The sequence below is a fragment of the Lepidochelys kempii genome, chromosome 2, assembly GCF_965140265.1.
Source record: "Lepidochelys kempii isolate rLepKem1 chromosome 2, rLepKem1.hap2, whole genome shotgun sequence".
NCBI lineage: Eukaryota > Metazoa > Chordata > Testudines > Cheloniidae > Lepidochelys > Lepidochelys kempii.
In genome coordinates, this window is record NC_133257.1 from 221,074,093 (window position 1) to 221,100,448 (window position 26,356).

General features: G+C 43.3%; 1 protein-coding gene and 1 long non-coding RNA gene across 2 annotated transcripts in view; one reads left to right on the top strand and one right to left on the bottom strand.

The window, feature by feature from the left end:
• The first annotated feature begins 372 nt into the window (after window positions 1–372).
• LOC140906060 (uncharacterized) overlaps window positions 373–26,356 on the top strand; it is a 31,104-nt gene continuing 5,120 nt past the window's right edge. Inside the window, exon 1 of the long non-coding RNA XR_012157031.1 lies at window positions 373–577. This is a non-coding gene — a long non-coding RNA (uncharacterized lncRNA). The remainder of the gene's footprint in view (window positions 578–26,356) is intronic.
• On the bottom strand, window positions 1,289–5,914 carry DLX6 (distal-less homeobox 6). The gene is made up of 3 exons (XM_073329562.1): window positions 5,493–5,914; window positions 4,125–4,318; window positions 1,289–2,362 (listed from the first exon to the last, which is right to left on the bottom strand). The coding sequence occupies exons 1-3, from the start codon at window positions 5,854–5,856 to the stop codon at window positions 2,111–2,113; spliced, it is 810 nt and encodes a 269-aa protein (XP_073185663.1). The 5' UTR covers window positions 5,857–5,914; the 3' UTR covers window positions 1,289–2,110.

The window sequence follows — 26,356 nt, forward strand, 5'->3', positions numbered from 1 at the left end:
TAATTTGAATAATTCAGTGAGACCCACTACCAGCTGTACTTCTGAAGCCTCTTCCATTCTTTTCAGCATTATAATTTTGGTTAATTTTCAATTTTAGGTCCTACGTCTCTGCAATTTGTGTATGAATAACAGAATAATTTTCCTCTTTTGTTTCGTCTTTCCTGTTCCTGAATCTAAATAAAGATGGCTTTTTAGTATTAAAAGTGGAAGAAAATTACAGGTAATTATCTTTGACGGTAAAAACGCTGTAATCAGCGGGCTACATGAAAAATTACTCTAATTATGGCTGCATTTAAGAGAATGGAAAAAAACCTTCTTGTGGATAAAAACCTTAAATTGTCCCCAATGTCTGCTTCAAATTGGATGGCACTGCAGCTGGAGGCTTTGTTCAGAATTGATCCTGGGGAGCTCTGAACCCAAAGTTTCACAGTAGGAAGGGGGGGAAAAGAAAAGAAAACATTTTTCTTAATGTAACAATGCGAGTGGTAGAAAATGACAAGACTGATCGGTTTTATACCATTCTGAAGACTGACTGAGCGTGGAAGTTGCTCAACAAAAAAAAGGAACTCGTATATTGGTAAGTAGTCTTTGCTTTGTGTCTAATTATAGTGACTGTCCTTTTGCACGACTGTATGTAGCTGTCATTATATGGAGCACTCTGAGCATCTCTATTGACTTCTGATAAATGGCTCAGTGGTTTCAAGGTTCATAATTTGAAGGATGCCCAGGTCTCTAGCCATTAATTCTCGCAGTATGGGGCTTGTGTGACGAAAGGACTTTCATTTTCATTATTTCTGTGCTTTATACAATATAATAAAGATATAATTCGCCCTGGTCAGTGCATTGTATACCTATGCACCGTTCAAGCTTTGCAAAATATTGCACAGCTTTAATTGTCTGTCTGTTGATCAAAATCAAAAGGAGGGCAGCTCTTTCTCTCTACCCTCCCCCCGCCCTACTTGTGTAGGAAGTAATGCAAAGTACTGAATTTTACTTTGAGATAAACCTCAGATTAAATGACACCATAATGTTTTTTCAAATATTGGAATTACCGAAGTAACGTAGGCTAAGAAATGACCGGGCGATTAGAAACATCCACGATTCTCTTTGCAATACTTACGTATATACTGTCTCAGGTTTATTCTTTTTAAGAAAAATCTTTTCAAGGGTTTGTTGTTAGATATATTGCTCTCTATGTCACAAAATGTTTGAATATCTAGCTAGCTATTTAAGCGGGTGTTCTTTATAATATAGAGAGAAATACAGGACACAGGAACGTTTTGTGGCTTTTACTCTATATATGAAAGAAGACAAAAACATACAAAGTATATTTACAACTAAAATTCAGCAATATATACAGAAAAGGTTGCTCGATATAAACGTCTCTATAGCTTAGTGAATTGGTGAGAATGCCACCAATCAAGTACTGAACCTTTCAAAGCCATAGGATGGTTGTTTTGGTGGGTTCCTCCTTTGCCTTTTCCCTCTTAGATTTCAGGGGACTTCGGGAGGGGGAAGTTGGGGGGAGAGATCTGAGGGAGAGACAGTGGTTTCTTCTTGGTTGCTGTCCATTCCATTTTGATAAAGCATGCAGTTTTTGCTTCGTGGTAATGTTTTAATCGTACAGTATATTTTCCTTTTCAAGCACTTTCGCGCCCCCTCCCCTCCACTCTGGGTTTGGTGAATACAAATGCAGGAGCTTGAATAGCCTCCCTTTCATCATGTAATATCTTTAGCTCATTAAACAAGTAAAAACGTTGCCGGGTATACTCAGGTTCTTCTGGTGGGAAAAAGTCTGTAAAAAGTTTGCTTTGACAGTATACTCCAAAGCGACGAGGCTGGTTCCTTCGAGTCCAAATTAAAATATCCTAAAGAGAAGTGTCTTATGTGTGCCAGCATGGGGGAAAAAAGTCTCTTTCTGTTCAAGATCAATCACTGAGGTTACTAAAAGAAAAAAACCAAAACAAAACAAAACGAAAGCCCCACCTTGTCTCCTTGCCACACATACAAGTTCACACAGAGCCTGTTAAATTGGCACCGTTGGCAAGACAGCGGACTGCTTGCCATGTCGAGACTAGGGCTTCTTGATAGATTATTTCTCTTGGACAATTCACATCATCTGTGGTCTCTGCATTGTGTCTTGATGTGGAGAAGAATACCAGTGAGAATAACCAGGCATGTAGCTGTTGGGAGGCATACTGACTCCCTTGGCAGAAGCTGAAACGTCCCAGACTGGAGGCAGAGCTGGAGACCGCGGGGACAGGGCCGCGGAGCCTGGCAGAGGGTCGCTCTCATGAGGATTGCTGCCCTGCTTTAGCAGCTTCTTAAACTTGGAGCGTTTGTTCTGAAACCAGATCTTCACCTGTAATCAAAAGGCAGAAGAGATTAGGCCGCTGAGGAGCACCTAGCTGACAGCAGGAAGCACCCGAAGGGGGTTATTTTTGAAATATAGAGGGTCCTGAGTTTCCAAATGGTAGGGATGGAGATGTGGGGTCAAGCTGGCATTTTTAGGGGGTTAAACACGCCAGCATTGGAACTAGCCTATTGTTAATAACAGGAATAGTGACGCTGGGAATCGAGATGTAGGTTTTAAAATTGAGTGTCATTTTCTTGTCCAGACCACAAGTAGAGCACAGTAGAATTTATTCTGTTTTAATTTCTCACTCTCTCACCTACCTATGTGTGTACATTTAATTACTTACATGCACAGACATATATATATATATATACACACAGATACAAATACACACATGTACACACACGTGTCATATTCCTCATTCCGTATTTTGGAGGTCGTTTGATCAGTTGGAGAAACTGTGGTTAAACAGAGGGAAGGGTATCATCCTATGCTAGGAGACCCACTAATAGTCAAAGGGCATCTTAAAAGTAAAACCTGAATCAGACAATTTGTACCACCAAGCTGTCCTTGTTTATATCCTTGGGGAAGGGGCTGACTAGAGCAAGTGCTTTATCTTCATTTTAAAACCAATTTTGCATGGAAATTGCCTTTTCAGAACGAGCAACTGATATAAATCATCTTGGGTCGCATCCTGCCCTCTCTAGACAAGTAAAACTCCCCTAAATTGAGTTTTCCCTGCATGGCGTCTGCAGGATCGGGCCCTCCATGTTCAAAAAGGTATATGGGTGTAATTTAGAGATTCAAACTCTTGATCCTGCAACCCTAGTCTTTATGCAAGGCTACTATCTCAGTGGGACTACTCGTTTGTCTGTAGATTTTCAGGATCAAGCCCACATCTTGTGTGTGTCAGAACAAATGCCATTTGTACAATAAGCAAACATATTTTCAAAATTCATATCCGCTCAAAATTCATATCCGCTCATATCCGCTCAATTGCCCAGGTAAGCTATTGTTGCCAATTGCAATTATAAAATATATACATTATTTATTAAAGTCATAAATGCACATAAATATATTTTAAATGAATTGATAGTATTTATCCATTTGCTTTTCTACTAACCCCTGCTTGTGAAGTCTGTAATGCCACCATGTGTCTTTCAAGCTTAAATTAGCCAAGCTAGGACAGCTCCACCAGCCACTATTAACTATGGCTTAACATGCTATAATTTTGTACACGGTTGTCTTTGATCTTCAGATCTATTATCACCTTTTGTACATTTCGCCCAAGGGTAATCACTGCATTTGAGTTAGTCATCCAGGACGAATTAACTATTGATTTTACAGGTATTTTCTAATGCGCTCTTGCTTTCTCTGTCTCTATAGGTTGCCACGATCTGGCTTTTTATTTTTACCTCTGCCTCAGGCCTAAGGTTTTCTTGCCTTTGTTTTGTGCTCTTGTCACAACTGAACAATTTCATGTTGGTGCAGTAATTATTTTGAGCCATTTATTTTTTCTATTTGTGCCATCAAAGGGTAAAATTTGATAACTAGTCGGCAGGGGAAAGTGCAGATTATCAGTCAGTTATTTCAGTAGTAAGCCAGTTACTTTGTACTGTGTAATAAGATAACTCACATCACATTTGGCATAGTAGTAACATGTGGGTTACCTTTTCTACTATCATGTACGTGCGAGTGAAGATCTCTCTTTGGTTGGCCTTGTATTGTCTGACCAGGATTGCAATGATTTGGGTTTCCCATAATTTACCTGTGTCTGAGTAAGTCCTAAGGAAGCTGCCAGTTCAGCTCTCTCTGGAAGTGCCAGGTACTGAGTTTGCTGAAAGCGATGATTTAAAGCCTGAAGTTGTAAACTCGAATAAATGGTTCGAGGCTTCCGTATCTTCTTTCCTTTTCCATTGAATCTGATTTCACCGTTTTCAATCACTGTTGTTTTTTGCTGATCTGCAAGCAAGCAACACATTTGAAATGTCACCACCGCAGAGAATGCAGAGAACCCTCCTTGACTGTTTAACTTGGGCATTTTGTTGCTCTTCCCCCCCCCCCCCCAGAACAGCCCGCATGCAATAATCCCATTGCTGTTTCAGTCCCACTGGCATAGTATGCACACGGTCTGAGTGCCTAAAGGCATCACACCGGAATACCTCTTATTAGAATAGTGCGAATCAGCGGACATAAAGAAGCCGTGCCTGTGTGCTGGATGGCTTGTTTTACTTGCAAAAGCACAGTATTTGTTTAATGAATGGATTGCTAGCTGCCTGGCCATTTACACTGCTAATTGACTTCATGTCGCCAGTTTGGTGGTCAGTGAATCACCAGTCGCAGTTTTAACAATGCTTTCCCCCCGCCCCCCCCTCAGATCAGTACATAAAAATAATCTGCTAACTTCGGGGGGAGGGAATCACAACAAACTCATCTTGAAACTTTCACTCTTCAGGTGTTTACAGTCATTTGCCTAATGCCGATCCCCTTGCCGAGTGTCACAAAGGAGCAACAAACATTGTCTCGTACCCCTTAGCTGAGGCTGGGATCACCGCAATCTACAGCATTGCTCCCCAGCCGTAAAGAGGCGGCTGCAGAAGCAGGGCGCTTGGTGAAATGCAAATGGCCAGTTTCACGTTAAATTTAGCTGAGCAGTAGGCCAGCGCTCGGAGTGTATTAATGGGCAACACAAACAAACAAACAAACACACCCACACCTCAACAGTCCAAACCCACCGCCAAAGAGCGCTCTCGGGATGGAGAGATCGCAGCAAAGCAAGGAAGGGCTGTTGACATCGCCCTGGGAAATAGACGCCCCGGGCTTTATAGCCCCACGAAGAGATGTGCCCCCCTGAAGGCCACCCAGACCGGGATGTCCGCATAGACACGCATAGCTATAGGGACCGTCTGCAATGCATAGCCGGCTCCTGCATTTGCATGCCATGCACACCGCTGCACCCCCCCCCCCCCTCCCAGGGCGAAGCGAAGGGAAAGCACCGCATTGTGCAAACACGCGAGCCCCGGCTGCTCCGGGGCCAGCGCCGGAGCCGGCCCCCGCAGGCTGGCGGCGGCGGCGGCGGCCGCGGCGCCCGGCCGGAGGAAGGAGCCGAACGCGAGAAGAAAGCGGCCGCGCTCACCTGCATCGTCCGCCCGCGTCTGGCTGGCCGCGCCGCTGTTGTGGTAGGGCTGGAGGTAAGGGCTGTGCTGCGAGTGGCTCATGTAGGGATAGGCGGCCAGCGAGCGGGGGTTGTAGGAGTTGCCGCTGGCCGGGTAGGGCGCGCCGTGGTGGTGGTGCTGGTGGTGCGGGTGCGAGCCGGCCGCCGAGTGCAGGCAGTGCAGCGGGTAGTGGGCGCCCGCCATGGCCGGCGAGCTCTGCTGGGAGTGGGGCTGCGGCGGCGGCGGCGGCGGCGGCGGCGGCTGCTGCTGCCCGAACTCCATGAAGGCGGATTTGGAGGAGTCCTGCGCTTCCAGCCCGTCAGCCATCGTAGTCATGGTCATCATCAAAGTTTGGGAGTGAGAGAGCGGATCCCTCCGGCTCGCCCCCCGCGCGCTCGCTCTCTCCCCAGCCACCTTAGAGCCTATTATCCTGCGCTGGGAATTAGTGAGGTGGCTTTTTTTTTTTTTTTTTTTGGAGCGGGGGGGGGAGAGCAGGAGTGAGAGGGGCCTTGTTCCCGGAGGGAGGGGTGAGGGGAGGGGTGTATAAGGGGGGGCTAGTCCTGTGATTTTTTCCCTCTCCTCTTCCCCTCCATTCCCCCCTTGGTGGTGGCTGGGGGGGGGGGGTTGTTGTTGTTTTTTGGGGGGGGGCTGTTGTTTTTGTTTTTTGGCTGGCGGAGTTTAAAGCGGAGATTTTCGAAGGTGGATGCTGGTAAAGTTGAGCTTCTGCTTTTAGACTTGAGGCAGAGACGCCACAAGTCGAATGGTTGGTCTCCAAAGGGCAGTGCCTCCCCATTGGTCAGTCAACCCCTGACGTCACCATCCCGGAGGCTGCGACTGGCGTCTGTGCGAGCTTGAGCGGAGCCCGCTTTCGGCAGCTCCAAAGCCCGGCTCGAGCGCGGCGAGGCGGCGTGTGCGCGCGCGCGCCTGCCTGCCTTCCCCTGCCGCGGAGCTCTGCCGCTCCCCGCCAGCCAGCAGCCCCCCAGCCTCTGCAAACGCAGGCTTCCTCGCCGCTCGCTTCCTCCGAGCCACCGATGAGACAAAAGGCGTGTATGCTGCTGTCACGGCGGGCATTTTTTGCTCGTGTCGTGTGCATTGTCGAGCCAATGTAGCAGACAGCCAAGTGTAACGCAGCTACTAACCTACTAAAGGTATTTCAGTCCATCTATACAGCCCAGAGTTGAAATGCACCTTAGGTTTCCCTTTCCTGTACTTGAAAACACGCAGTAAACACGAGTGACAAGGAAAATGTAAAAGTGAAAAAACAGAACCCAAGTGCATGCTCCAGCGCCTTGTTCCTCCTGGGACTCGCTCCTTATTGATCAAGACAATATTTTCAATATTTTAGGAAGAGCAGCAGCCTGCTCACTGCAGCAGCGAATCGTTGGAGATCTGACAGTTGTGCATTTTTTCCTATTGAAAACAGAAGCTACTGTAATGCTTTCAAATATATGCAAATGATACATGCGGTTAGTGGTTTGGCAAATCTTGATTACAATATAAACTACCCAAGAAAATGTGCCTTCCTCCTAAATTTGTCTTTAGATTACAATTCCAGTTGATTTTATTTTATTGTCAACATTGTTAATGATAAAAATAGAGACGTTTTACGGTTATTTTTACTTTCTGGAAGGAGGCAATTAGACGTCTAATCAGGAATACACAAAAATCTCCCATGATTAACTGCAGTACTTTGTTCAAATTGCTGCTATAAAATTCAGAACAATTTGCCTGTAATGATTATGGACTGGATTTATTTTGGGAGGTGGAATAAAAGTGGATATAGCATAAATTATCCTCTAATTATACACCAGTGTCGCCTCAATTATCCTCTTATCAAAATGGTTGTCTAACTGCCGCATTTAGTTTCAATTCTCTCCTTTTTTTTCTATAAAAAGAACTTCATACCTTGTTATTATTAATCCATTTATTATTTGCTAGGGGATTTATATCTGAACATCCAGGTGGTATTACCACTTCTCTTCCAAAGATGGACTGGGGAAAGACATTTAGTTTTAACCAGCACTGTTGTGGATCTATCTTTTTTTTTTTTTTTTTTGCTTCCCCTGTTTAAATCTCCTCGCGTCCAGCTAGAGAAAGCATGAACTCCAGAGCCAGACCCTACCGAAGAGGACCCAGGTAGAGAAAGAAAGGAGACGTGCAACTGGTTAAACCTAGAGAAAGCTGAAAGTTCTGTAGATTGGGAAATGGGATCAATCTTCGGGCTTTGAAAACCACCACCAGCCGCAATTTGCAAAACAACTTTCAGGATTAAGCCCAGAAACGTATCCAAAACGAAGTACATGTCCTGACACTATCTCTGAGAGCGACATTTCCAGGGGATTTGTTTCGAACCTTTGCAGAATATTTAAAAACGCATCGCTTTTGGAAACATCAAGAGGGATTTAAAAAACAAACAAACCGTTGCTTTGCTTCTCAGCACGGTTATTAGCCCTAGGAAAGAGGTGGAAGTGGTAGAACGTGATCTCACCATTTGCATATTGTACCGTACATGCAGTCGATGGGTTTAAGATATTTTTCTCCCCCCCCCCCCCCCGGTGCATAGCCCCTAATCTCTCGACGTTTATAGTGCAATCTGATCATTTGGGGGAATTGAGGGGGGTGTCTTTTTTTTTTTAGGGAGGCTGGGATGTTTTATTCCCCCCCCCACCACATCGGTGTTCAACTTCTTGAGCCTCTGGAGTCGGTTCAGTAACTCTGAATGCAGTTGTAAGTGTCTCGCTTTTGCTCTCCTCTTTTAACAGGAGTTCCACGTTAACACGCGAAAGGGTAATCCGATCCACGCGTTTACAAGTCTACAATGAATAAAAATGCTCATAGTAATACAGAGAGAGAGGAAGACAAGGGAAAGAGCGGACTATAACATTCGTGCTCCAGCCTCCAGTTCCTATTGGGACTCTTGATTCATAGGGTGTAGGTAACGTACTCAATAGGAACAGGTACATTTGGCAGTTTTATTGCTTTATACCCTCCAGCCTGTTGTTAACATCAAGAAGGCGTTTTTCTGCAGGTGCGCATACTACCATTTTCTCCACGCTTTTCGGCAACAGCAAGAGCATGCATGACAAAAGATGTCAGACAACGGGCTAAGAATGCATTCTTCAGCACCTTGTTTGGAAGGACTCTGGCTGCATGCTGTATAGCTCTGGATTAGAGCCTGCGACAGGTGGAATGCTTCACATATTTTTTTTTTTTAGTAAAATCTACATGCCACGCTTAAGAAGGAACTAGACATCCTAGTCCTGAAACAAATAAGCAAAACAAACAAACAAACAAGAGACAGGAATAGCCTAAAGTAACTGCTTCATCGATAGGCAACCTAGGGGTATAGATAGCTGTGTTTCATCTCAAAGCTTGGGCTAAGTGACGGGTGTGCACCTGTACGTAGAACACAGAGGGGAGTGTGTGTGTGTAAACTTTCACGTTAGAATAATAAAAGAATACAGGAGTATAAATAACAATAAAAGTATAAAGTATAGATATACTTTTTATTTATTAGTGATTTATTATTGCTCACGGTGTGTACACACACACACATTCTCAAGGTGTATGTCTAGATATAGATTACGATGTCCCTTGAGCAATTTACAGAGTAAGGACTGGCATTTTCTATAGGAGGGTTGAATACATCAAGCCGTATACTGGTAATTTCCCCCAATTCAATTAGGCAAATGTGTCAGTATGGAGCGGGCGCTTTTCAGGGTTGATTGGCTGATGTTAATAACTCTTGACTAAAAGGAGCGATTGTGGTTGTAAATATTGATTGTTTTCTTTTTGTCCTCGAGTTCGGGGGGACCACACCTTTAGGGAGTGGAGAGTGCTGGGAGGGGGTTGTTGTAATGCCGCACAAAAGGGGTGTGTGTGTGTCTTTTCTTTCCTGAACTCTGGTTTCATCGCCGGCAGGAGCTAGGCTGCGCCTCTCTCGCCCCATTGTCCCTGCGGCCCCCACTGCTTCAGGGTGTCCTCTCCCCCGCAGAGAAGGGAGGGCGATGCCTGCCCGGGAAGGGACCTCTATTATTCTAAAGGGGGGGGGGGAGGCAATTTGGAGAAGATTGGATGCCGAAGCCTTTCGGGGGGGGAGGGGAGGACGGGAGAGGAGAGGAGGCAGGTGTAGATGATATTTCTTCTCATACGGAAAGGCAGGATTTGAGGCCTAAGCTTTTTGGGGGGTGGGAAAGAGAAAGAAAGAAAGAAAGAAAGAAAGAAAGAAAGAAAGAAAGAAAGAAAGAAAGAAAGAAAGAAAGAAAGAAAGAAAGAAAGAAAGAAAGAAAGAAAGATTTCTGAAAAGGGCTCTCACACTAATTTCTGTCTCAAACAAGAGTCTTGAACCGAGAATCTATCCCTTTATCATTGAGATGTGTGTGTGCCCTTCAATGTGTTGTACGAAGCTCTCTCTAGTAAAGCAGAGAAGTGGTTGGTTGCCAAGTTGGGCTCAGTTAACAGGTTGGTTCTAAAGAAATTAGACCTGTATAAATAGCCTTTGAATTCACAGAAATAACTTGGTATTAATTTACCTGGTCACTAAAGAACCAGATGCTATGGGAAAAGCCTTCATTTCTTTCTAGTATGGACTTCAAGTGTTTGAAAATATATCAAAAATCAATAAGCAAATCGTGAATCCGCACAGAGAAAGAAATCCCTTGCTCCCAAACCTGAAGCAAAGACAAGTTTGCTCTCCTTTCCAGATACTCTCCGGACTGAGGTGTGCAAAGTTAGTTTTGATGGGTTGTGAGAGGGTCTAGCCTCACTAGAAAAGCTCTTCGTACATTTCAGTCCCTTGTGGAACTGTTCAAGATTTCGACTTTTTTTTTTCAGTAGACATCAACTGGGTTCTCTGGGATTTAGACAAAAGCTAAAGAGCCACTTTTAAATATCATCACCCGTTAACAAATATTTCCCAAAAATGAAAAGCAGCAGTTAATCATTAATGATCTTTCTTCTAATTGTCTGGTTTGTGTACATTTCTTTTGACTGCCAAATTCGAGCTCCCGAAGCAAGGTAGAAAGACCAGTTCCAGAAAATGTTTATTCACGGCCACAAACCCCAAACTACAACCATTTCAAAGGTTTAACCGGCCTTTAGTCAATAGTAGGCCAACGCTGATTTCATTGCAGCTTTACCGAAACACAATGACTTTCATATAATAGAAATAAAATGCATTAGGCCTGTGTGATGCCACTGTATTTGAAACATTAAGTTAAATGCCTGGCAAGTTGGCATTTTAAAGAGAGATGTGTTGTTGTTGTTTTCAGAGCGGTACTGGCAGCTAGATGGAAAAATAACTCAATGCTATCTAGAAAAGTCCACCATGGAATTTAGGCCTTAAGAAACAGAAAATAATTAATTGGAGAGAAATGGATGATGTACATTCATTCTTACACACACTATCCTCATCTGCATATGCAGGTATGAACATACCGTGTATACATCTGTTTATAGTTTTTTAAACGAAAATGTAAAGCATGCAATACTAACAAAGCCACTTCTCTCTCTCCTATTTTATTTTATTTTTACGTTATTTTAAGTCATGTTTCTTTGCCCACAAAAGCTACATGTAACACAACGGACACAACCGGTTGAAGGAATTGACAACAACAGGAAACAGGAATCTATTTTTAGGGTATAATATGGAGTTATATAATCAGCCAGAGTCTTCCTAAATGCCTCCAAGCATCTTCTGGTTCATTCATTCATTCATTCAACAACACCAAAGCAAAACAAAACACCACATTTGTATTTCTTATTCTTTTTCTTTGCACTAAGGCTTATTCTGACAATATAGGGATGGATTTCTGAGATTTATTCTCTGCTGTATCAGGGACCTAAAATCCAGAAGCTTTTTGTTTGTTTGTTTGTTTATTGTTTTGAAATGGAGTCTTTAATTAGTTTAAACTCCTAAGCATGTAAAAACAGGCGCTAGCTCAATGACCATTTTAGACCGTCTTATTGTAAAAAGGGCTCAAAGCAGTTTTCTATGCATTTTGGACATCGGCGCACCCCCCCGTAGGCCAACACCCGAGATGGTAAACCCTCATCAACACATACAAACATGGACACATTTTGAGCTAGGGAATTATTTACCCAAGAATTGCTGGAAAAGTCAGATAGGAACTAATTTTATAGAGCTATTATCATGTGTATTTTCTAGTTATCAGAACAATGCATCTAGTTACTTAGTTTCTGAGGGGGAAAAGGCCGGTAATGTTGTATGATTTCTTTATGGAGCTGTCGGTGATGTAGTGAAAAGAGCTTAAAAAGGGAGGTTATTTATTTTAAGCCGTGGAAAAAGCATGTGTGTGTGTGTGTGAGAGAGAGAGAGAGAGAGAGAGGGAGGAAAATATTGCTCCTGGCGATAACCTGGTAAAGATATATTAAAATACACCCTGCTCTATCTATCTATCTATCTATCTATATATCGTTAATTGTGTATTGCCTTTATTGACAGTAAAAAATTCTTGACTAACTAAATACACGGACTATGCATGTGCATAAATTCTAAATTTACAGCCCGGTCTGAAGGCGACTGGTTCACATGGGAGGCATGTTTCCTACATACTTTACTTTTGACATTGTTCACAAGCGTTAACTGCCCGGGAATGACGATTCCACAACAAATAAGCAAAAATATGCCTGATTAAAACCGTCCTTCCTTGGCAGCACCACTCTGCCTTCATTATTTACTGCTCCCAGAGAGCAGAGAAAGGCTAAACAAAATCTCTCTCCCTACATCTGCTGATCACATTTCTCTTTTCAGGCTCATACGCCTGTTTACCCCAAAACACATTACTGGTCTCTTCTGCCAGGATGTCATATTGCCATCGCCTTAATAGCAACTGAGTGGGAAGCAAAGGATCCCACAAAAAGAGGTCACCTCCTCAATATGAAAGCAAGCTATTTTAAGGAGAAGCTGGGGAGTTAAACGCTGCCAGTCCAAGAGTAAGAGCGGCGTGGAGGTTTTCTGGATTTCAACCCACTAGCATCATAACAGACAGGCAGGCGTCGATGGCTTTCCATACCGCTAGTGTGAAGGAAGTGGCAAGGGGGGAAAAAAACCCTCTGAGCCTGCAGATGGATCACACACGCAGCTTTCTGTATTGTAACGTGGGTCAAAATAATAGAACTCAGAAGGGAAAGATCCGCAGAGAGCCAGCCACTGTCTCTTGTACAGATTTGTAGCGAAGCCTGCGCTGTAATTAAAACCTTACAGCCAGATTAATTCAATGTGTTGCTCTGCAGCGGGTTTTCTTTTAATAGTCAAAATCCGCTTTACAATTGAATTAGGTTTAAGGACTATTTCTGCGAGGCTCTTCGCATTTGTCAGGGGATGGGAGATAATGTTATTGCCTAGCACATTCTGTCTTCTCCCAAGGTACCAGATCCAGGGGTCGACTTGGCTGGGGAACATGATCGGTGCGGGACCCATAGAATGCTTTGGGCAGGGAGCTAAGCATGGTGGCTTTGGCAGTGAGGGGTAAATATATACCTGCCATGCAAACAGCCAGGATACGAGGATTGAGCAAAACACACCAACACGACTGATCGTGTTCAGTTTTCTCTCTCTCAGACACACACAGACAAGTACGTCTGTCCCCAGATTCATGAGGGAAAATTCCCCAGTCTATCTCGAAACAATTTCAGATTGAATGCTCCCCCGAGTGTAAATGATCGGTGCCCTCTCTCTATTAGCAGCTGGGTGACAGACAAGAGAAACTTGTGGTTCTTTTTTTCCCTACCCTGCTCCTCTCCCCTCCTTTCTTTTTTTTTTTGAAAACCTTCCAAAAATTAAGAGTAATATTTCAAGATCTCTGTCAAGATGTCTCCAAAGCTTTTTTATTTGGCACGCCCCCCTAGTGCTCTGGTGGTGCTGAAATAAATGTTTTATTATATAGAAAGAAAGAAAAAACCCTTCTGAAAAACACACTTCAAACTTTCAAACTCCGAAATGCCCGACTTGGAAAAGCTCAGAACCTAATATAAACTCTAGGCCCTTTTAAGTCAGCCACAGGCTACAATTTCTTCTGCGGTACCAGCCAGTCTACCCCCAAACCAAACTCAGGGCTCAGGGTTTCAAGAATTCTTATACCTTCCTCTGATCGAGTTGCAGCTCTTTCGTCAATGTTTTAGACGCTCAGCGGAACGTGTCTCTTAAAAACATAGGGCTTCTAGTAGCATTCACGATTAGTATGTCACTTCAGCACCGTTTGCAAAATCGCCAGCTCCTTGGCAAGTGAAAGCAGACGCTTTAATTGCAGCAAATTATCGCGAGGTCCTCTTTTCATTCTGTTTCGCCCCAGTTTATTTTTAGTGCGCTTCAAATGCCTACACATTTCCCTTGTTGGGATCAGTGCAATTATTTACTCTACCTTTAGGGATGCATTTACCCACTGACTGGCAATGTAGTAAACACTGAAAAAAGTCAATCCCGTTATTGAGGTTTATTTAATATTAAGGGAGGTAAACATCGTGGTTTTACTTTTTCTTCAGGCCGTCCTCATTATCTGGAAGAGATTGCAATGAGCTGTTCCTATTTTTCCTTTCAATATTGTTGTTTCTTTTTCAGGATCTCGGTAGAGAGTAAAAACAAAGCTTAAAATAAAACTGGAATAGGTATCCCAGAGGGATTCATTATCTAAAAACTCTCTGGAGAGAAACCTAAACAGAAACCTGTGACTGGGACTTAAAAAAAGGTAGAACCCTCTTTAGCAACCGTCTCCCCCAAATTCCTCATGGTCTGATCATCTGGAGCAAAAAAGATCCTGACAACGTCACTAATTCACTTTCACTGGAGTATTGAGTTCGCCTGCCTGATTAATTGCTCTCACATACAACACTGAGATTTAATTTTCTGTGAGTGGAGATCGTCACCTTTCCCAACCTGGATGGCCCCCTGAATCATCACCCCACGACAAAGAGCATCGTGCACTGAACAAATGCAATAAGAAAGGGACGGAGGGAAGGGGGTAGGGATAGGCCAGGTATCTGTAGCACGAAAGGAGGGAGGTATCCAAGGATTCTGACAGATGGATCTGAAACGTATCAGATCTGGGTTAACATGCCTGCTTTGTGAATTGTCTGCATTTGAGAAACCAGGCCTCCTCCACTCTGCCCCTGGCAGGTTTTGTTACAAAGCGCCTTTAAAAATGTTGGATCCCCCTCTCCCTCCTTAAAGATCCGCTCCCTTCCTTTCTCTCACATTAGAATATTTCCACTCTCTGTGAAATAAAACAAAAAAGCTCAGAAGAAGTAGAAACGTTTGGGGTTTTTTGGTTTTTTTTTTTTTTTAACGAAAACATAAGTAACCTAATTTCATATCGTGGAAGTAAATTTCATGCTAGGATATATTTTGCATAACATGTAATCTCTCAGAGCCGGAAGACATTTAATTAAAGCCATACTCCGAGAAGTACAGTTAAAAGCGAAGTCATATCACCACATAACCTCATTCACATTCAGGATTCAGGACAGAATTCACATTGTTTTACTGTAGTATATCGCCTTCTCCGAGGCCTGGAAACACCAGAAATAACGCAAAGGACGTCAGGAAAAACGATAGTACTTGAAGCGCTAATAAATGGGGTTCCTTTATTTTGCCTAAATACCACTGCTCTCTGGTTCATGATTCAGAATTTCCGAGCAAAATAATTTAGAGGAATACAAATAAGATAACGGTTGGTATAGGATGGAGGTCAGTTTAAATCTCTGGGACAGTTGTATGATGTTATCACTTCACTCTGCGGCGCTGATGTCTTCTTAAGACTGTTTTGGAACACATACACCATCGGGTCTAGAATATATGGCACATTTCAGGGGGAAGCGGGTTGTTCTTGGGCCGTTTCTGAAACTTCCTGCAGTTCATACGAAAAAAGGGCAGGAATGCACTTGTTTTTTTCAACATCTAGTACCTGCCCCTAGCCCAATGTTCTTTCTGTGCATGTGCACAAGCGGCTAGGGACCGAGTTCTTAGAAAACCAGACACAAAACTCCAAATAGCCTGTCTGCTCATTTAAACGTCAGACTTCTGGAAATGGTTGTATTTCCAACACGGCTGATCAGTGTGTGTATGAAAAGAGCCAGCAACACCAGTACCTTCATGGGATCTATAAGCTTTTATTCCCAGAAGAGTTTTGCCCCGCTGATAAATTTCTTATGGAAGTTTTTTCCTCCTCCCCTCTCAGGATTTTGACTAATCCGGTGTCATAATACTGGTTTAGCCCCAAAAGAAAGGGGAGAAATACCCACATTCCAAAACGTATGCATTTGGTAAAGAACTCTCAGCAGAACACCAAGGCTGCTCTGCTCAGAAAGGAGTATTCATCATTAGTCTTTTTTAAAGTAAAAGGACAAGATCATCTCCTAAATTCCAAATGGAAACAGTAGCCTTACTGCAAGGTTTGCTTGTTGGTTATCGTGTATAATACTTACACAGGCAAGGATATTTAATTATAAATTAATTATAAAGCCCCTTCTCCCCCTCCCCCATCTTTCTTCTGTCCAAGTGAATAGAAAAACTCCAGGGAATGTGTGGGAATAGGATCGGGCCCCAGGTAATAATTCTGTCTCCAGCAAATTTTGTCTCACAGGCTGCTAGATCTTTCTCCTTTCTGTGTGTGCTTTTGTAACTGGTGCTCTTAGTACGGTTTGATAGCCTTAAAAATGACTGTCTGTGCCCCAATAACGTGTAATTAAGATATTTTAGCTAGTTTTTTTTCCCTTTAAGGTGGTATCAAGACATTATAAAGGCGTGAAAAGAAAACAGCAGCAGTCCTACCTCACGGATGTGACTGTTTCATTTCACAGGAGATAAAATTCAGCGGTCAAATCAAATCAGAAAGGCTCTGGTTAGTCTCCATGTAGCGGTAATTAAAAATATTAATTGGCTGTGTCGACTGCTGAAGAAGACAAGTGTTGGTAAAAAAGCATCATTAATCCTCCAGTCATTAACATGCAGTAGTGGAAGCTGGGCTGATAGGACGCTCAAAGGGGCAATTTGTTTAGTAAGTGTTTCCCAAGACCGAAGAAATGATTTAAAAAAAAATCGTTTCCATTACTTAAAAAAAAAAAATTCACTTTTATGTGGCACTAAGCAAAAGTCAGTGAAAGCGTTTTAAATGACCTAAGTGCAGTTTTAGAGGACTAAAGTTAACCCCCTCCTCCCCCGAAAGCCACAGCTCTCATTAATAAAAAGAAAAGGACTTGTGGCACCTTAGAGACTAACAAATTTATTTGAGCATAAGCTTTGGTGAGCTACAGCCCACTGAATGCATCCGCTGAAGTGAGCTGTAGCTCAGGAAAACTTATGCTCAAATAAATTTGTTAGTCTCTAAGGTGACACAAGTCCTCCTTTCCTTTTTGGGAATACAGACTAACAGGGCTGCTACTCTGAAAGCCCTCATTAATGTTGCTATCAGCAAGGGAGGCAGAGACGTGTCACTTCAGCTCTTACTGGTGTGTCCTAAGGGCCTTGCCCCTCCTCATCCCTGATTTCAGGAAGGTCCTGTTAAACTAGCCCGCAAACAGCTCTTCACAAGTTGTCAAGGCATTGATCACTGGGCCTGATTCTCCCCTTACCTGGAGTCACCCGCTGCAATGAATGGAGTTACACTGGTGACTGCGTGGAAGAGGAGGAAAATCCGCCCCATAATATGGAACCCGATTCTGCACTTCTTACATGCCCAGGGAAGCCACTGGCGAGCTTCGTGGGGCTCATTAAGAGAGCGCAGGATCGGGCCCGGAGTGGACTGGCGAGGAAACTTCTGCAACGGCCGAACCAAGTTTGCCAAACGCAAAAGCACGTTCGGGCAGATCCGCTGATCTCTGCCCCTCGAAGCGTCGGAGATAAGAGCCCAGGAGAGGGGAGATCTGCGAAAACGTCACGTCTGACCGGATACAGGGAGGGGCCTTGCTGCGCGGTGCAGTTAGACTCTCCTTTAATTCACCGACGGAAACCTGAAGAAGAAGGCAGAGCCGACCCGGCCACCCGTCCTTGAAATCGCGGCTCTTCCATTGCCCAGCCAGTGCAGGGGACCAGGCTGCTTCCCCCAGCCTGCCCCCCAGGCTGAGCCCAGCTCCCGGGCCTCCCGTCAAACCGGCTCAGTTAGCCTGAGCCGGGAGTGCGCAGGCCGCCTAGCTCCCCGCTCCCGGTGGCGGCCCTTCCCTTTTCTGCCAGCCGCGGTGAAAGCAGCGCGCCCGAAGACGGGCCAGCAGAACTCCCGGGCGGACCGGGGAGGGCGAGCGAGGAGCGGGCGTGAGCCCCAGGCCCCGCAGCAGCCGGCGCTGCACAGGGAGCCTGCTGAAGCCTGCTTTCTGGGGACTTGCCAAACAGCCACTTGCCCCTCCACGGGCGGGGAGCATTGCCCGCGCGCCCCTGCATTTCCCATCTCTCTCCCCTCCCCCCCCCCCCCCGCCCACCTACACGTGGTTTATTGACCGACCGACAGGCGACAAAGCCCCACTTTCCTGAGCGGCCCCCTCAGAACCGCCGCCTGCCCACTGCCCGGCCACCGCGGCCCCTCAGGGAGTGCGGCCGCCACCGGGGATTATGGATAGGCCTCGCCTAGGCCTTGCGACAGCCCCGCCGCCCCTGAACTCTCAGAGCCGCGGCAGTCCCTCGTGTGAACTCAGCTACTGGGCATGCGCGCTGAGGCCCAGCGAGAAACAGCCTTGCCCCGGGTTTGTCGAAAGAAAGTGACCGAGCATGCTCAGTAACCGATTTTTCGTATAATCTAGGACATTTCTCTCCTCCCCCCCCACCCCCGCTCCCCGCCTTCAGTTGGGCTAATGGCCTGCAGCATCTCAGCTGACAAATAACATCTTGTTCTCTACAGAGAGAGGCGAGAAGGTAGACCATCATGTGAGACCGTCAGGCTCTTGTTGTTGGCCCCCTCATTTCAGTTATTGCCATTCACGAATTAAAGCACGTGTTTAAGGAGCTGTCTAAATGCCCCCACACTCTTCTCCAACCTAGCAGGCGTGAGCGCCGCGCTTTCTCTCCATTCCGCAAACTAGCTTTAAACCTTCCCCGGTTCAAGAAGCGGGCGCCCCAAGCTCAAGGCCACGGCTTGTTGTAGGGGATGAAATTTCCCCGATTACTGCAATGTTTCGGCATAAGGGAGTTGCCTGAGGCTTGGGCTCGTGCCTTAATCTCCATGGCCATTGTCAAACGAAGATGCTCCTTTCACTTAACACCGTGAACGTTTTGAAAGCCTGTTCTGCAAACAGCTGTCGTGCATGGCAGTCACATCGGCCACTTAATTGGGAAAGATTCACTCGCCTTACTGCAGCTCCACTTGTGGTAACCCCAGCCTACGAAGTAGCAGCCCCGAACTGCCGCCATCTATTTATAATTCAGCACCAGGAACCAAGGACCCCATTATGGGGAGTTTTGCTTAAGGACGCAGAATCGGCCCCTAGATTTCTGACACGCGATATTACTGGTTTACTATAAAATCCCTATGCCACCTGAGCTCCAGCATTACAATTCCTTGAAGCTATACTTTCCTTAAAGGGTTGTTGGGTTTTTTTTGATCAGCTGGGGGCCATGCGCCTCTACATAAATGTAAGTGGTAATATGCAAAGTCTTTATATACCACTTACTTTATTTCAATAATCATTTATTTTGGATTTAAGTAACACGAACAAACCTGAAAGGTTAGTGTGGCTGTATTTTCATAACAAGGGACTTTTCCTACATTAAAAAAAAGTATTAACCAGTAGAAAGTAAGATATGGGGTTTTGATGCTCTGATGTGACATTAATAATTGTTGCATCATGTAACTTCCTACATCTTGGTTTTAATTTGCAGGGAACCAAATAGAGATATTTGCAATTTTTTAGATAAGCCCTCTATGTAATAAATGGGAACATTGTGCATGAATGCTGTTTCTTCCTCTTTTCTTTAGAAGACATTATTAGCTCTGACAGCATGCAGCTCAGGTTTGGAGGAGAGGATTTTGTAAAGGGATGACAGACAGGAAGGGCAGCAATCATGGGCTTCTTGGGCTAAAGCTTTTTTTCTTTTTTATCAGAATGTTCTGTTCGATGCCATTTATCCTTGATGATAGAAAATTGCTCTGTTGCCAGGACGCTGCTGCTGAAATAGAGGGCAGGAGCCACATTTCCATTTTGCAGCTTGAAAGCTATTCAAATGAATGTGTAGAAAGGGGGGGGGGAATCTAGAAATAAACAAATGAGAATAAATGGAGTTCCCCTTTTCTTTCTTTTCCTCCCTCTTTTTTTGAGGGGATGGGGAAGCTTTTCATTTCTTACATCACATTTTTTGTTAATCAGTAGTTGGAATACCTGTGAAGTGTTGTAAATCAAGGGACATTTATTCTGGAGCTGCTAACGCTACTGAACATGTAAACATTTTAAAGAAACGTATGTATATGTGTGTGTATACACACCCACCCAACAGTTTTTATCTGTATGTCTATAGCTACACACGCAGAGAGAGAGAGAGAGAGAGAGAGAGAACTGCAAAAATGATCTTTCAACAGTCTTTCAATAAGTATGATTATCTACCAAGGCTTTTAAGTGTTGACTATTATGGAAACATATGCCATTCTAAGACTATTAAAACAGAAGTATTTAAATCGGAGTATTTACACTTCTTATCCACTTGCTTATTTTTGATCCTCTATTTTCACTTTATGTAATACACTAGTTATGTTTTAGATCTTTTCTGATTGCCAAACAGCTATGTACTAGTGCACATGACTAACGTTCAATATTTAGCCCAGGGAGGTTTGTTTACCTACATTAAAAGCTAGAAAAGGCAAAAATAAGTTGGGCCTCATATTTGTAAACCACTTTTATTAAAATGATAAATAATTCTGTTCTTCCTTGATGTTTATCCAACTTTCAGATCAGCTGAATAGTTTAAAAACAAATTCATGAAACCGGAGGAGAGGTTTTTTAAACAATTTGAATCTCTTGTTTCTTTTACAGGCTGCTGCTGTATCAGGCTAGAAACGTTGGCCATACCTTGGCTGAAGCTGTAAAAGCTCCCAAAGTGCCCTTTTACCACGAAATAACTTTTAAAGAATTCTAACTGCACTGGTCTGTGCAAAGTCTGGTGCCAGTGAGTCATGGGGTTTTGCAGATTATGCAGCGTCCTCTTAAACACAGAATTTTAAGTGACCATAATGTATATGGTGACATACTAAATTTGATCCGCTGGGATTTTTTCACTATGTCATTTCAACCGAGTTTTGCCTCCTATTAATCTATAATTAGCATGTTGGCTTCAAGTATAATGTATTCCAAAGTGGCACCTTGTTAGATGTGGTTCCCGTCTGCATTGAAGAAAACCTGAAGAAGAAGAAGAAAGAACTATGAGTGAGAGACATTGATATATTGGCCTTCACCAATAGCTTCTCCCTGCGTGTCCAATCCAGCCAAGCACAAGACTTCATTATTGATTTTTAAATCTCTCTTCAGCTGAAAGTATCACACTGCAGATAACAATGAAATATAATCACTGCTGCTATTAGATTATACTAAATACACAAATCCAAGGGCTCAAGAGTGTTCATTTTTCTAAATGATTAAGGTGATGTTTCTTGCAGACTTACCTGTTGGGGATATGCCTTTGTGCCTGAGCATACACATCAACTATCTGCCCAACAGGCAATTTTGGATATATTCATGTACAATATATACATTGTACATATATAATAATTACATATTAATTGTTTGCACTCTACGAAGCGTTTGTTATTGTGGTCCAAGACTTTTAGCGCTTGCAAATGGGACATCCTAACAAAACAAACAAAAAAAAACCAAACCGCCATCTATATGGCTCAGCATACACCTAGCTGGCTCAAGCTTGCACTCTAATTTAATATGGTCTCTGGGGATATTTTAATGAAAAGTATATGCATATATACACACTTTCTCCTGGATTGGACACTCATGGAAAAGCTATTGGGGAAGGCCAATAAATCTCCTCCCTCCCTCCTTGTTCTTTTTCTTCAGATTTTCTTTAATTGCAGAGGAGAATCACAACTAACAAGTTGCCACTGTGGAATGACCTTTGTATCCCCAAAGTGCAGTACATGAACAGTGTATGCATTTCCCAGCCTATCTTAGACTATGGAGCATTAAATTGTGTTTACACATTGCGAGACTCTTTTCCTCTCATGGGCTGTGGTCGTTTCCCTACGCTGACAGGATACGTCCTGGCCAGTTTGGCCTTCCAATGAAAGAATGAGCGTAGATAGTTTGATTTGCTGTTGTGGGGGAATGGACGGTCTGCCCCGTGGGAAGCAAAATGCTTTCTTTGCAAATGTTGAACTGCGTCCATAAAGCTAAGGGGTCGCTGATCTTACAACTCTTGCTCAAGCGACTAGATCTTGCTCTCAAGAGGAATCACAAGGAAGTCAACGGGCTAGTCCCCTGATAAGGATTAGCAGGATGGAGCCCTGAATCTACACTTGCATAAAAGTTTCTCTCTGGAGACATTGAAATTAACTGTCTCCCGGTCTGTATGCAATAGTTTAGAGACCAGGATTAATTGACTGTTCCCTAGACACACATTTTTGCAGTGTTATTACATTAGCCTTATCGTAAACACAGCCAGCGACCCATCGGGGCTGCTAAAGTCAGGAAAGTGACTGAAACACTTAGAGGAAGAGAAATCGCTTCAGTTTTCAGTATAAATGAGCTCTTTAGATACTTTTTTTTGTGTGCAAAGAACCATCAGCCGGTACAATTGTACACAATTGCCTACCCATTTAAAGCGAGAGTTTAGCTACTTGACTCTGTGTGTGAGTGTAGGGGACCCAGTTCTGTGTATCGGAACCATCAACACTCGCCTGTATCATCTCCGATGCTGCGGGTCCGCTGCACCGGGGTGGCTCTCCGATAGGTACTGGAGTTAAAATACTAAAGCTTTGGAGGAGGGACCGCTTTCCCGTCCCCGGTGGGGTGTGCAGTATGCACTAGTAACGGGGGCGGGTTTGATCACCGTCCCGCAATTTCTAGACAACGTGCGTGGCGTTGATTCTCGGGGTTGGCTTAAAAAAGCTGGAGTCGCACAAGCCCATTCGGGGTTCGCGGCGCCCCAGAATGTGACACCCAGAGCGAATGTAAAAGCGAAACACTGTGAATCTTTAACAGGATTTGGGGGGCGTGGGGAGTCAGATTTCCGCTAAAACGCTTTAGTGTGAAAACCCGCCGCGAGTTCCCTTGCCCTTGCGTCGCTGAACAGCGGCAGCAACAGCAGCTGTGTGTGTATGTGTCAGAAGAAAGTCATTATCGGAACGATCATGTTAATAATGTTTTCTCTCCCACACACAAACACACACACACTTAGTTCTGATGGAACCTGGAACCTACCGCCTGGCCCGAACTGCGCCAGCCCTACCTACTCTCAGCCCCCTGGGATATTTACACATGAAGGGCCAGATCCAAAGTCCATTGAGGTCATGGCAAGACTCCCACTGAGTTCAGTGAGGTTTGGATCAGCCCCATGTCAGGATGGTATTAGCATGATGCATAAGAAACGGAAAGGACTCTACATGGGCACGGATTTAAAAACTACTCGATGGGGAAATGCCTGTCAGCATTTACTGGTGTCCTTTAATTCAAAACTCGCCAAGTTCCATTTCCCCCAGCATCTCTAGGCTGCCTTCGTCCTTATTTGCCACCCCCTCGCCAGAGTTGGGTGATGTGCGATGCAAAGTGTAAAGAATTACATTAATCCCGCTTTGATCTCTAGTCTAAAGGATGATCACAGCAGAAATCAGGTCATCACAGAGACAGGCACCGCTGTGGAAATGAGCTTTTTGCAGGATATCTCCCTTGGCTTCAGGGCTTCCATTGCCAGGTGGCAAACCGCAGACGTGTCAATATAAAGGAACAAATTGCGATTTGCGGGTAGAGATTGAAGCTACTTCAATCCAAGCACTTGCTATTATCCAGTAGATTCACAGCCCGGTGTCTGTGCTTCCCACCCCTAGCCATCCGAAAGGTATTAACTTGTTGGACTTTAGAAAATATAAGATGATGCATGCAAGCTTAATGGCCTGGAAAGTAACAGCATCAATGGTTAAACCTCACTTTGGTTTTGGAGGAGGGGCTGGGGTGAGAGTCTAGGGTTGATTATGAACAGTTTACTTATTTGTAAAGGAGGACAGCCTTGGTGCTAACATCAATTAATTAAAATAAATTAACTAACTTTTTTTAAAGCTCCTTTTCCGCTAGGCTAGACAGGGTCATAGAGCACCGTGTGTGTGCAATAGCACCCAATCTGTTGAGAGAACTACCAAGACAAAGATGAGAAGACCTGGGTAAGTTTCAAAAGACCAGACTGAATTTTTGACTACGAAATATTGAAAGAAGAGGTGACAAAAGTCAGGAAAACTGCCTGCAAATAGAGTCTACAACAGGGACCGGCAACCTTTCAGAAGTGGTGTACCGAGTCTTCAAACAACAACAAAACATAGCCATTGCCATTGTCAAAACATTGTCAATACTGAATTTATCATATGAAAAAGGAAATGTGTTATAAACGAAGGAGAAACATTTATGCAGACATGCACTCGTTGTCTTGCACATTTCTTCCTTGGTATTTGATATCGTGCACACTACCATGCCCAGTCCACTCTATCTATCTATCTATCTATCTATCTATCTATCTATCTATCTATCTATCTATCTATCTATCTATCTATCGGAGCTGGTAGTGTTGCCTATAATTAAGGTTGCCTGACACTTCCCATTGTAAAATCCTGTTTTCAGTTTTTTACAGTGACAAACTTTAACCATTCACGCTGAATATTTTCGTGTCCAGTGGAAAAAAATAGAATGTGATCATATAATTAAAGTCTATATCATAATCCATTCACACAAGGGAAATGAATTAAGGTTACACAGGCAACCTTAATTCTGGCTAGGGCTGTCAAGCATTTAAAAATTAATTGCAATTAATCATGATGTTAAAAAAATTAATAGTGATTAATCACACTGTTAAACAATAATAGAATACCATTTATTTAAATATTTTTGGATGTTTGCTACATTTTCAAATATATTTATTTCAATTACAATACAGAATACACAATGTACAGTGCTCACTTTATATTTATTTTCGATTACAAATATTTTCACTGTAAAACACAAAAGAAATAGTATTTTTCAAATTCACCTCATACAACTAGTGTAGTGCAATCTCTTTTCTATGAAAGTTGAATTTACAAATGTAGAATTATGTACAAAAAACCTGCATTCAAAAAGAAAACAATGTAAAACTTTAGAGCCTACAAGTCCACTCAGTCCTACTTCTTGTTCTGCCAATCACTCAGACAAACAAGTTTACATTTGCAGGAGATAATTCTGCCCACTTCTTGTTCACAGTATCACCTGCAAGTGAGAACATGCCTTAATGTGGCACTATTGTAGCTGGTGTTGCAAGCTATTTACATGCTAGATGCATTAAAGATTTATATATCCATTCGTGCTTCAACCACCATTCCAGAGGACATGTCCATGGTGATGATGGGTTCTGCTCAATAACGATCCAAAGCAGTGTGGACCGATGCATATTCATTTTCATCATCTGAGGCCATGTCTACACTTACTGGGGATCGACGCTGTTGCAATCAATACAGCAGGGGTCAATTTAGTGGGTCGAGTGAAGACCCGATAAATTGACTGCAGAGCACTCTCTGGTTGACTCTGATGCTCCACAGGAATGAGAGGAGTAAGGTAAGTCAATGGGAAAGCATCTCCCATCGACACAGCATGGTGTAGACACCGCTGTAAATTGACCTAACCTACGTTGATTCCAGCTACGTTATTCATGCAGTTGGAGTAGCATAACTTAGGTCAACTTACGCGGGTAGTGTAGACAAGGCCTGAGTCAGATACCACCAACAAAAGATTGATTTTCTTCTTTGGTGGTTTGGGTTCTGTATTTTCCACATTGGAGTGTTGCTCTTTGAAGACTTCTGAAAGCATGCTCCACACCTTGTCCCTCTCAGATTTTGAAAGGCACTTCAGATTCTTAAACTGTGGGTCAAGTGTTGCAACTATCTTTAGAAATCTCATATTGTACCTTTTTTCTGTTTTGTCAAATCTGCAGTGAAAGTGTTCTTAAATTGAACAACATGGGCTGGGTCATCATCTGAGACTGCTATAATATGAAATATATGGCAGAATGTGGGTAAAACAGAGCAGGAGAAATACGATTCACCCCCAAGCAATTGAGTCACAAATTGAATTAAGACAGTATTTTTTTAATGAGTGTCATCAGCATGGAAGCATGTCCTCTGAAACAGTGGCCAAAGCATGAAGGGGTATACGAATGTTTAGCATATCTGGCACATAAATACCTTGTAATGCTGGTTATAAAAATGCCATGTGAATGCTTGTTCTCACTTTCAGGTGACATTGTAAATAAGAAGCAGGCAGTATTATCTCCCATAAATGTAAGCAATTGGCTGAACAAGAAGTAGGACTGAGTGGACTTATAGGTGCTAAAGTTTTACATTGTTTTGTTTTTGAGTGCAGTTATGTAACAAAAAAATCTACTTTTGTAAATTGCATGTTCACATAAAGAGATTGCACTACTCTACTTGTATGAGGTGAATTGAAAAATACTATTTTTTATTTATAATTTTTACAGTGCAAATATTTGTAATCAATAATAATAATAATATAAAGCGAGCACTGTACACTGTGTATTCTGTGTTGTAATTGAAATCAATATATTTGAAAATGTAGAAAAGCATCCAAAATATTTAATACATTTCAATTGGTATTCTATTGTTTAACAGTGTGATTAAAACTATGATTAATTGTGATTCATTTTTTAAATCTCAATTAA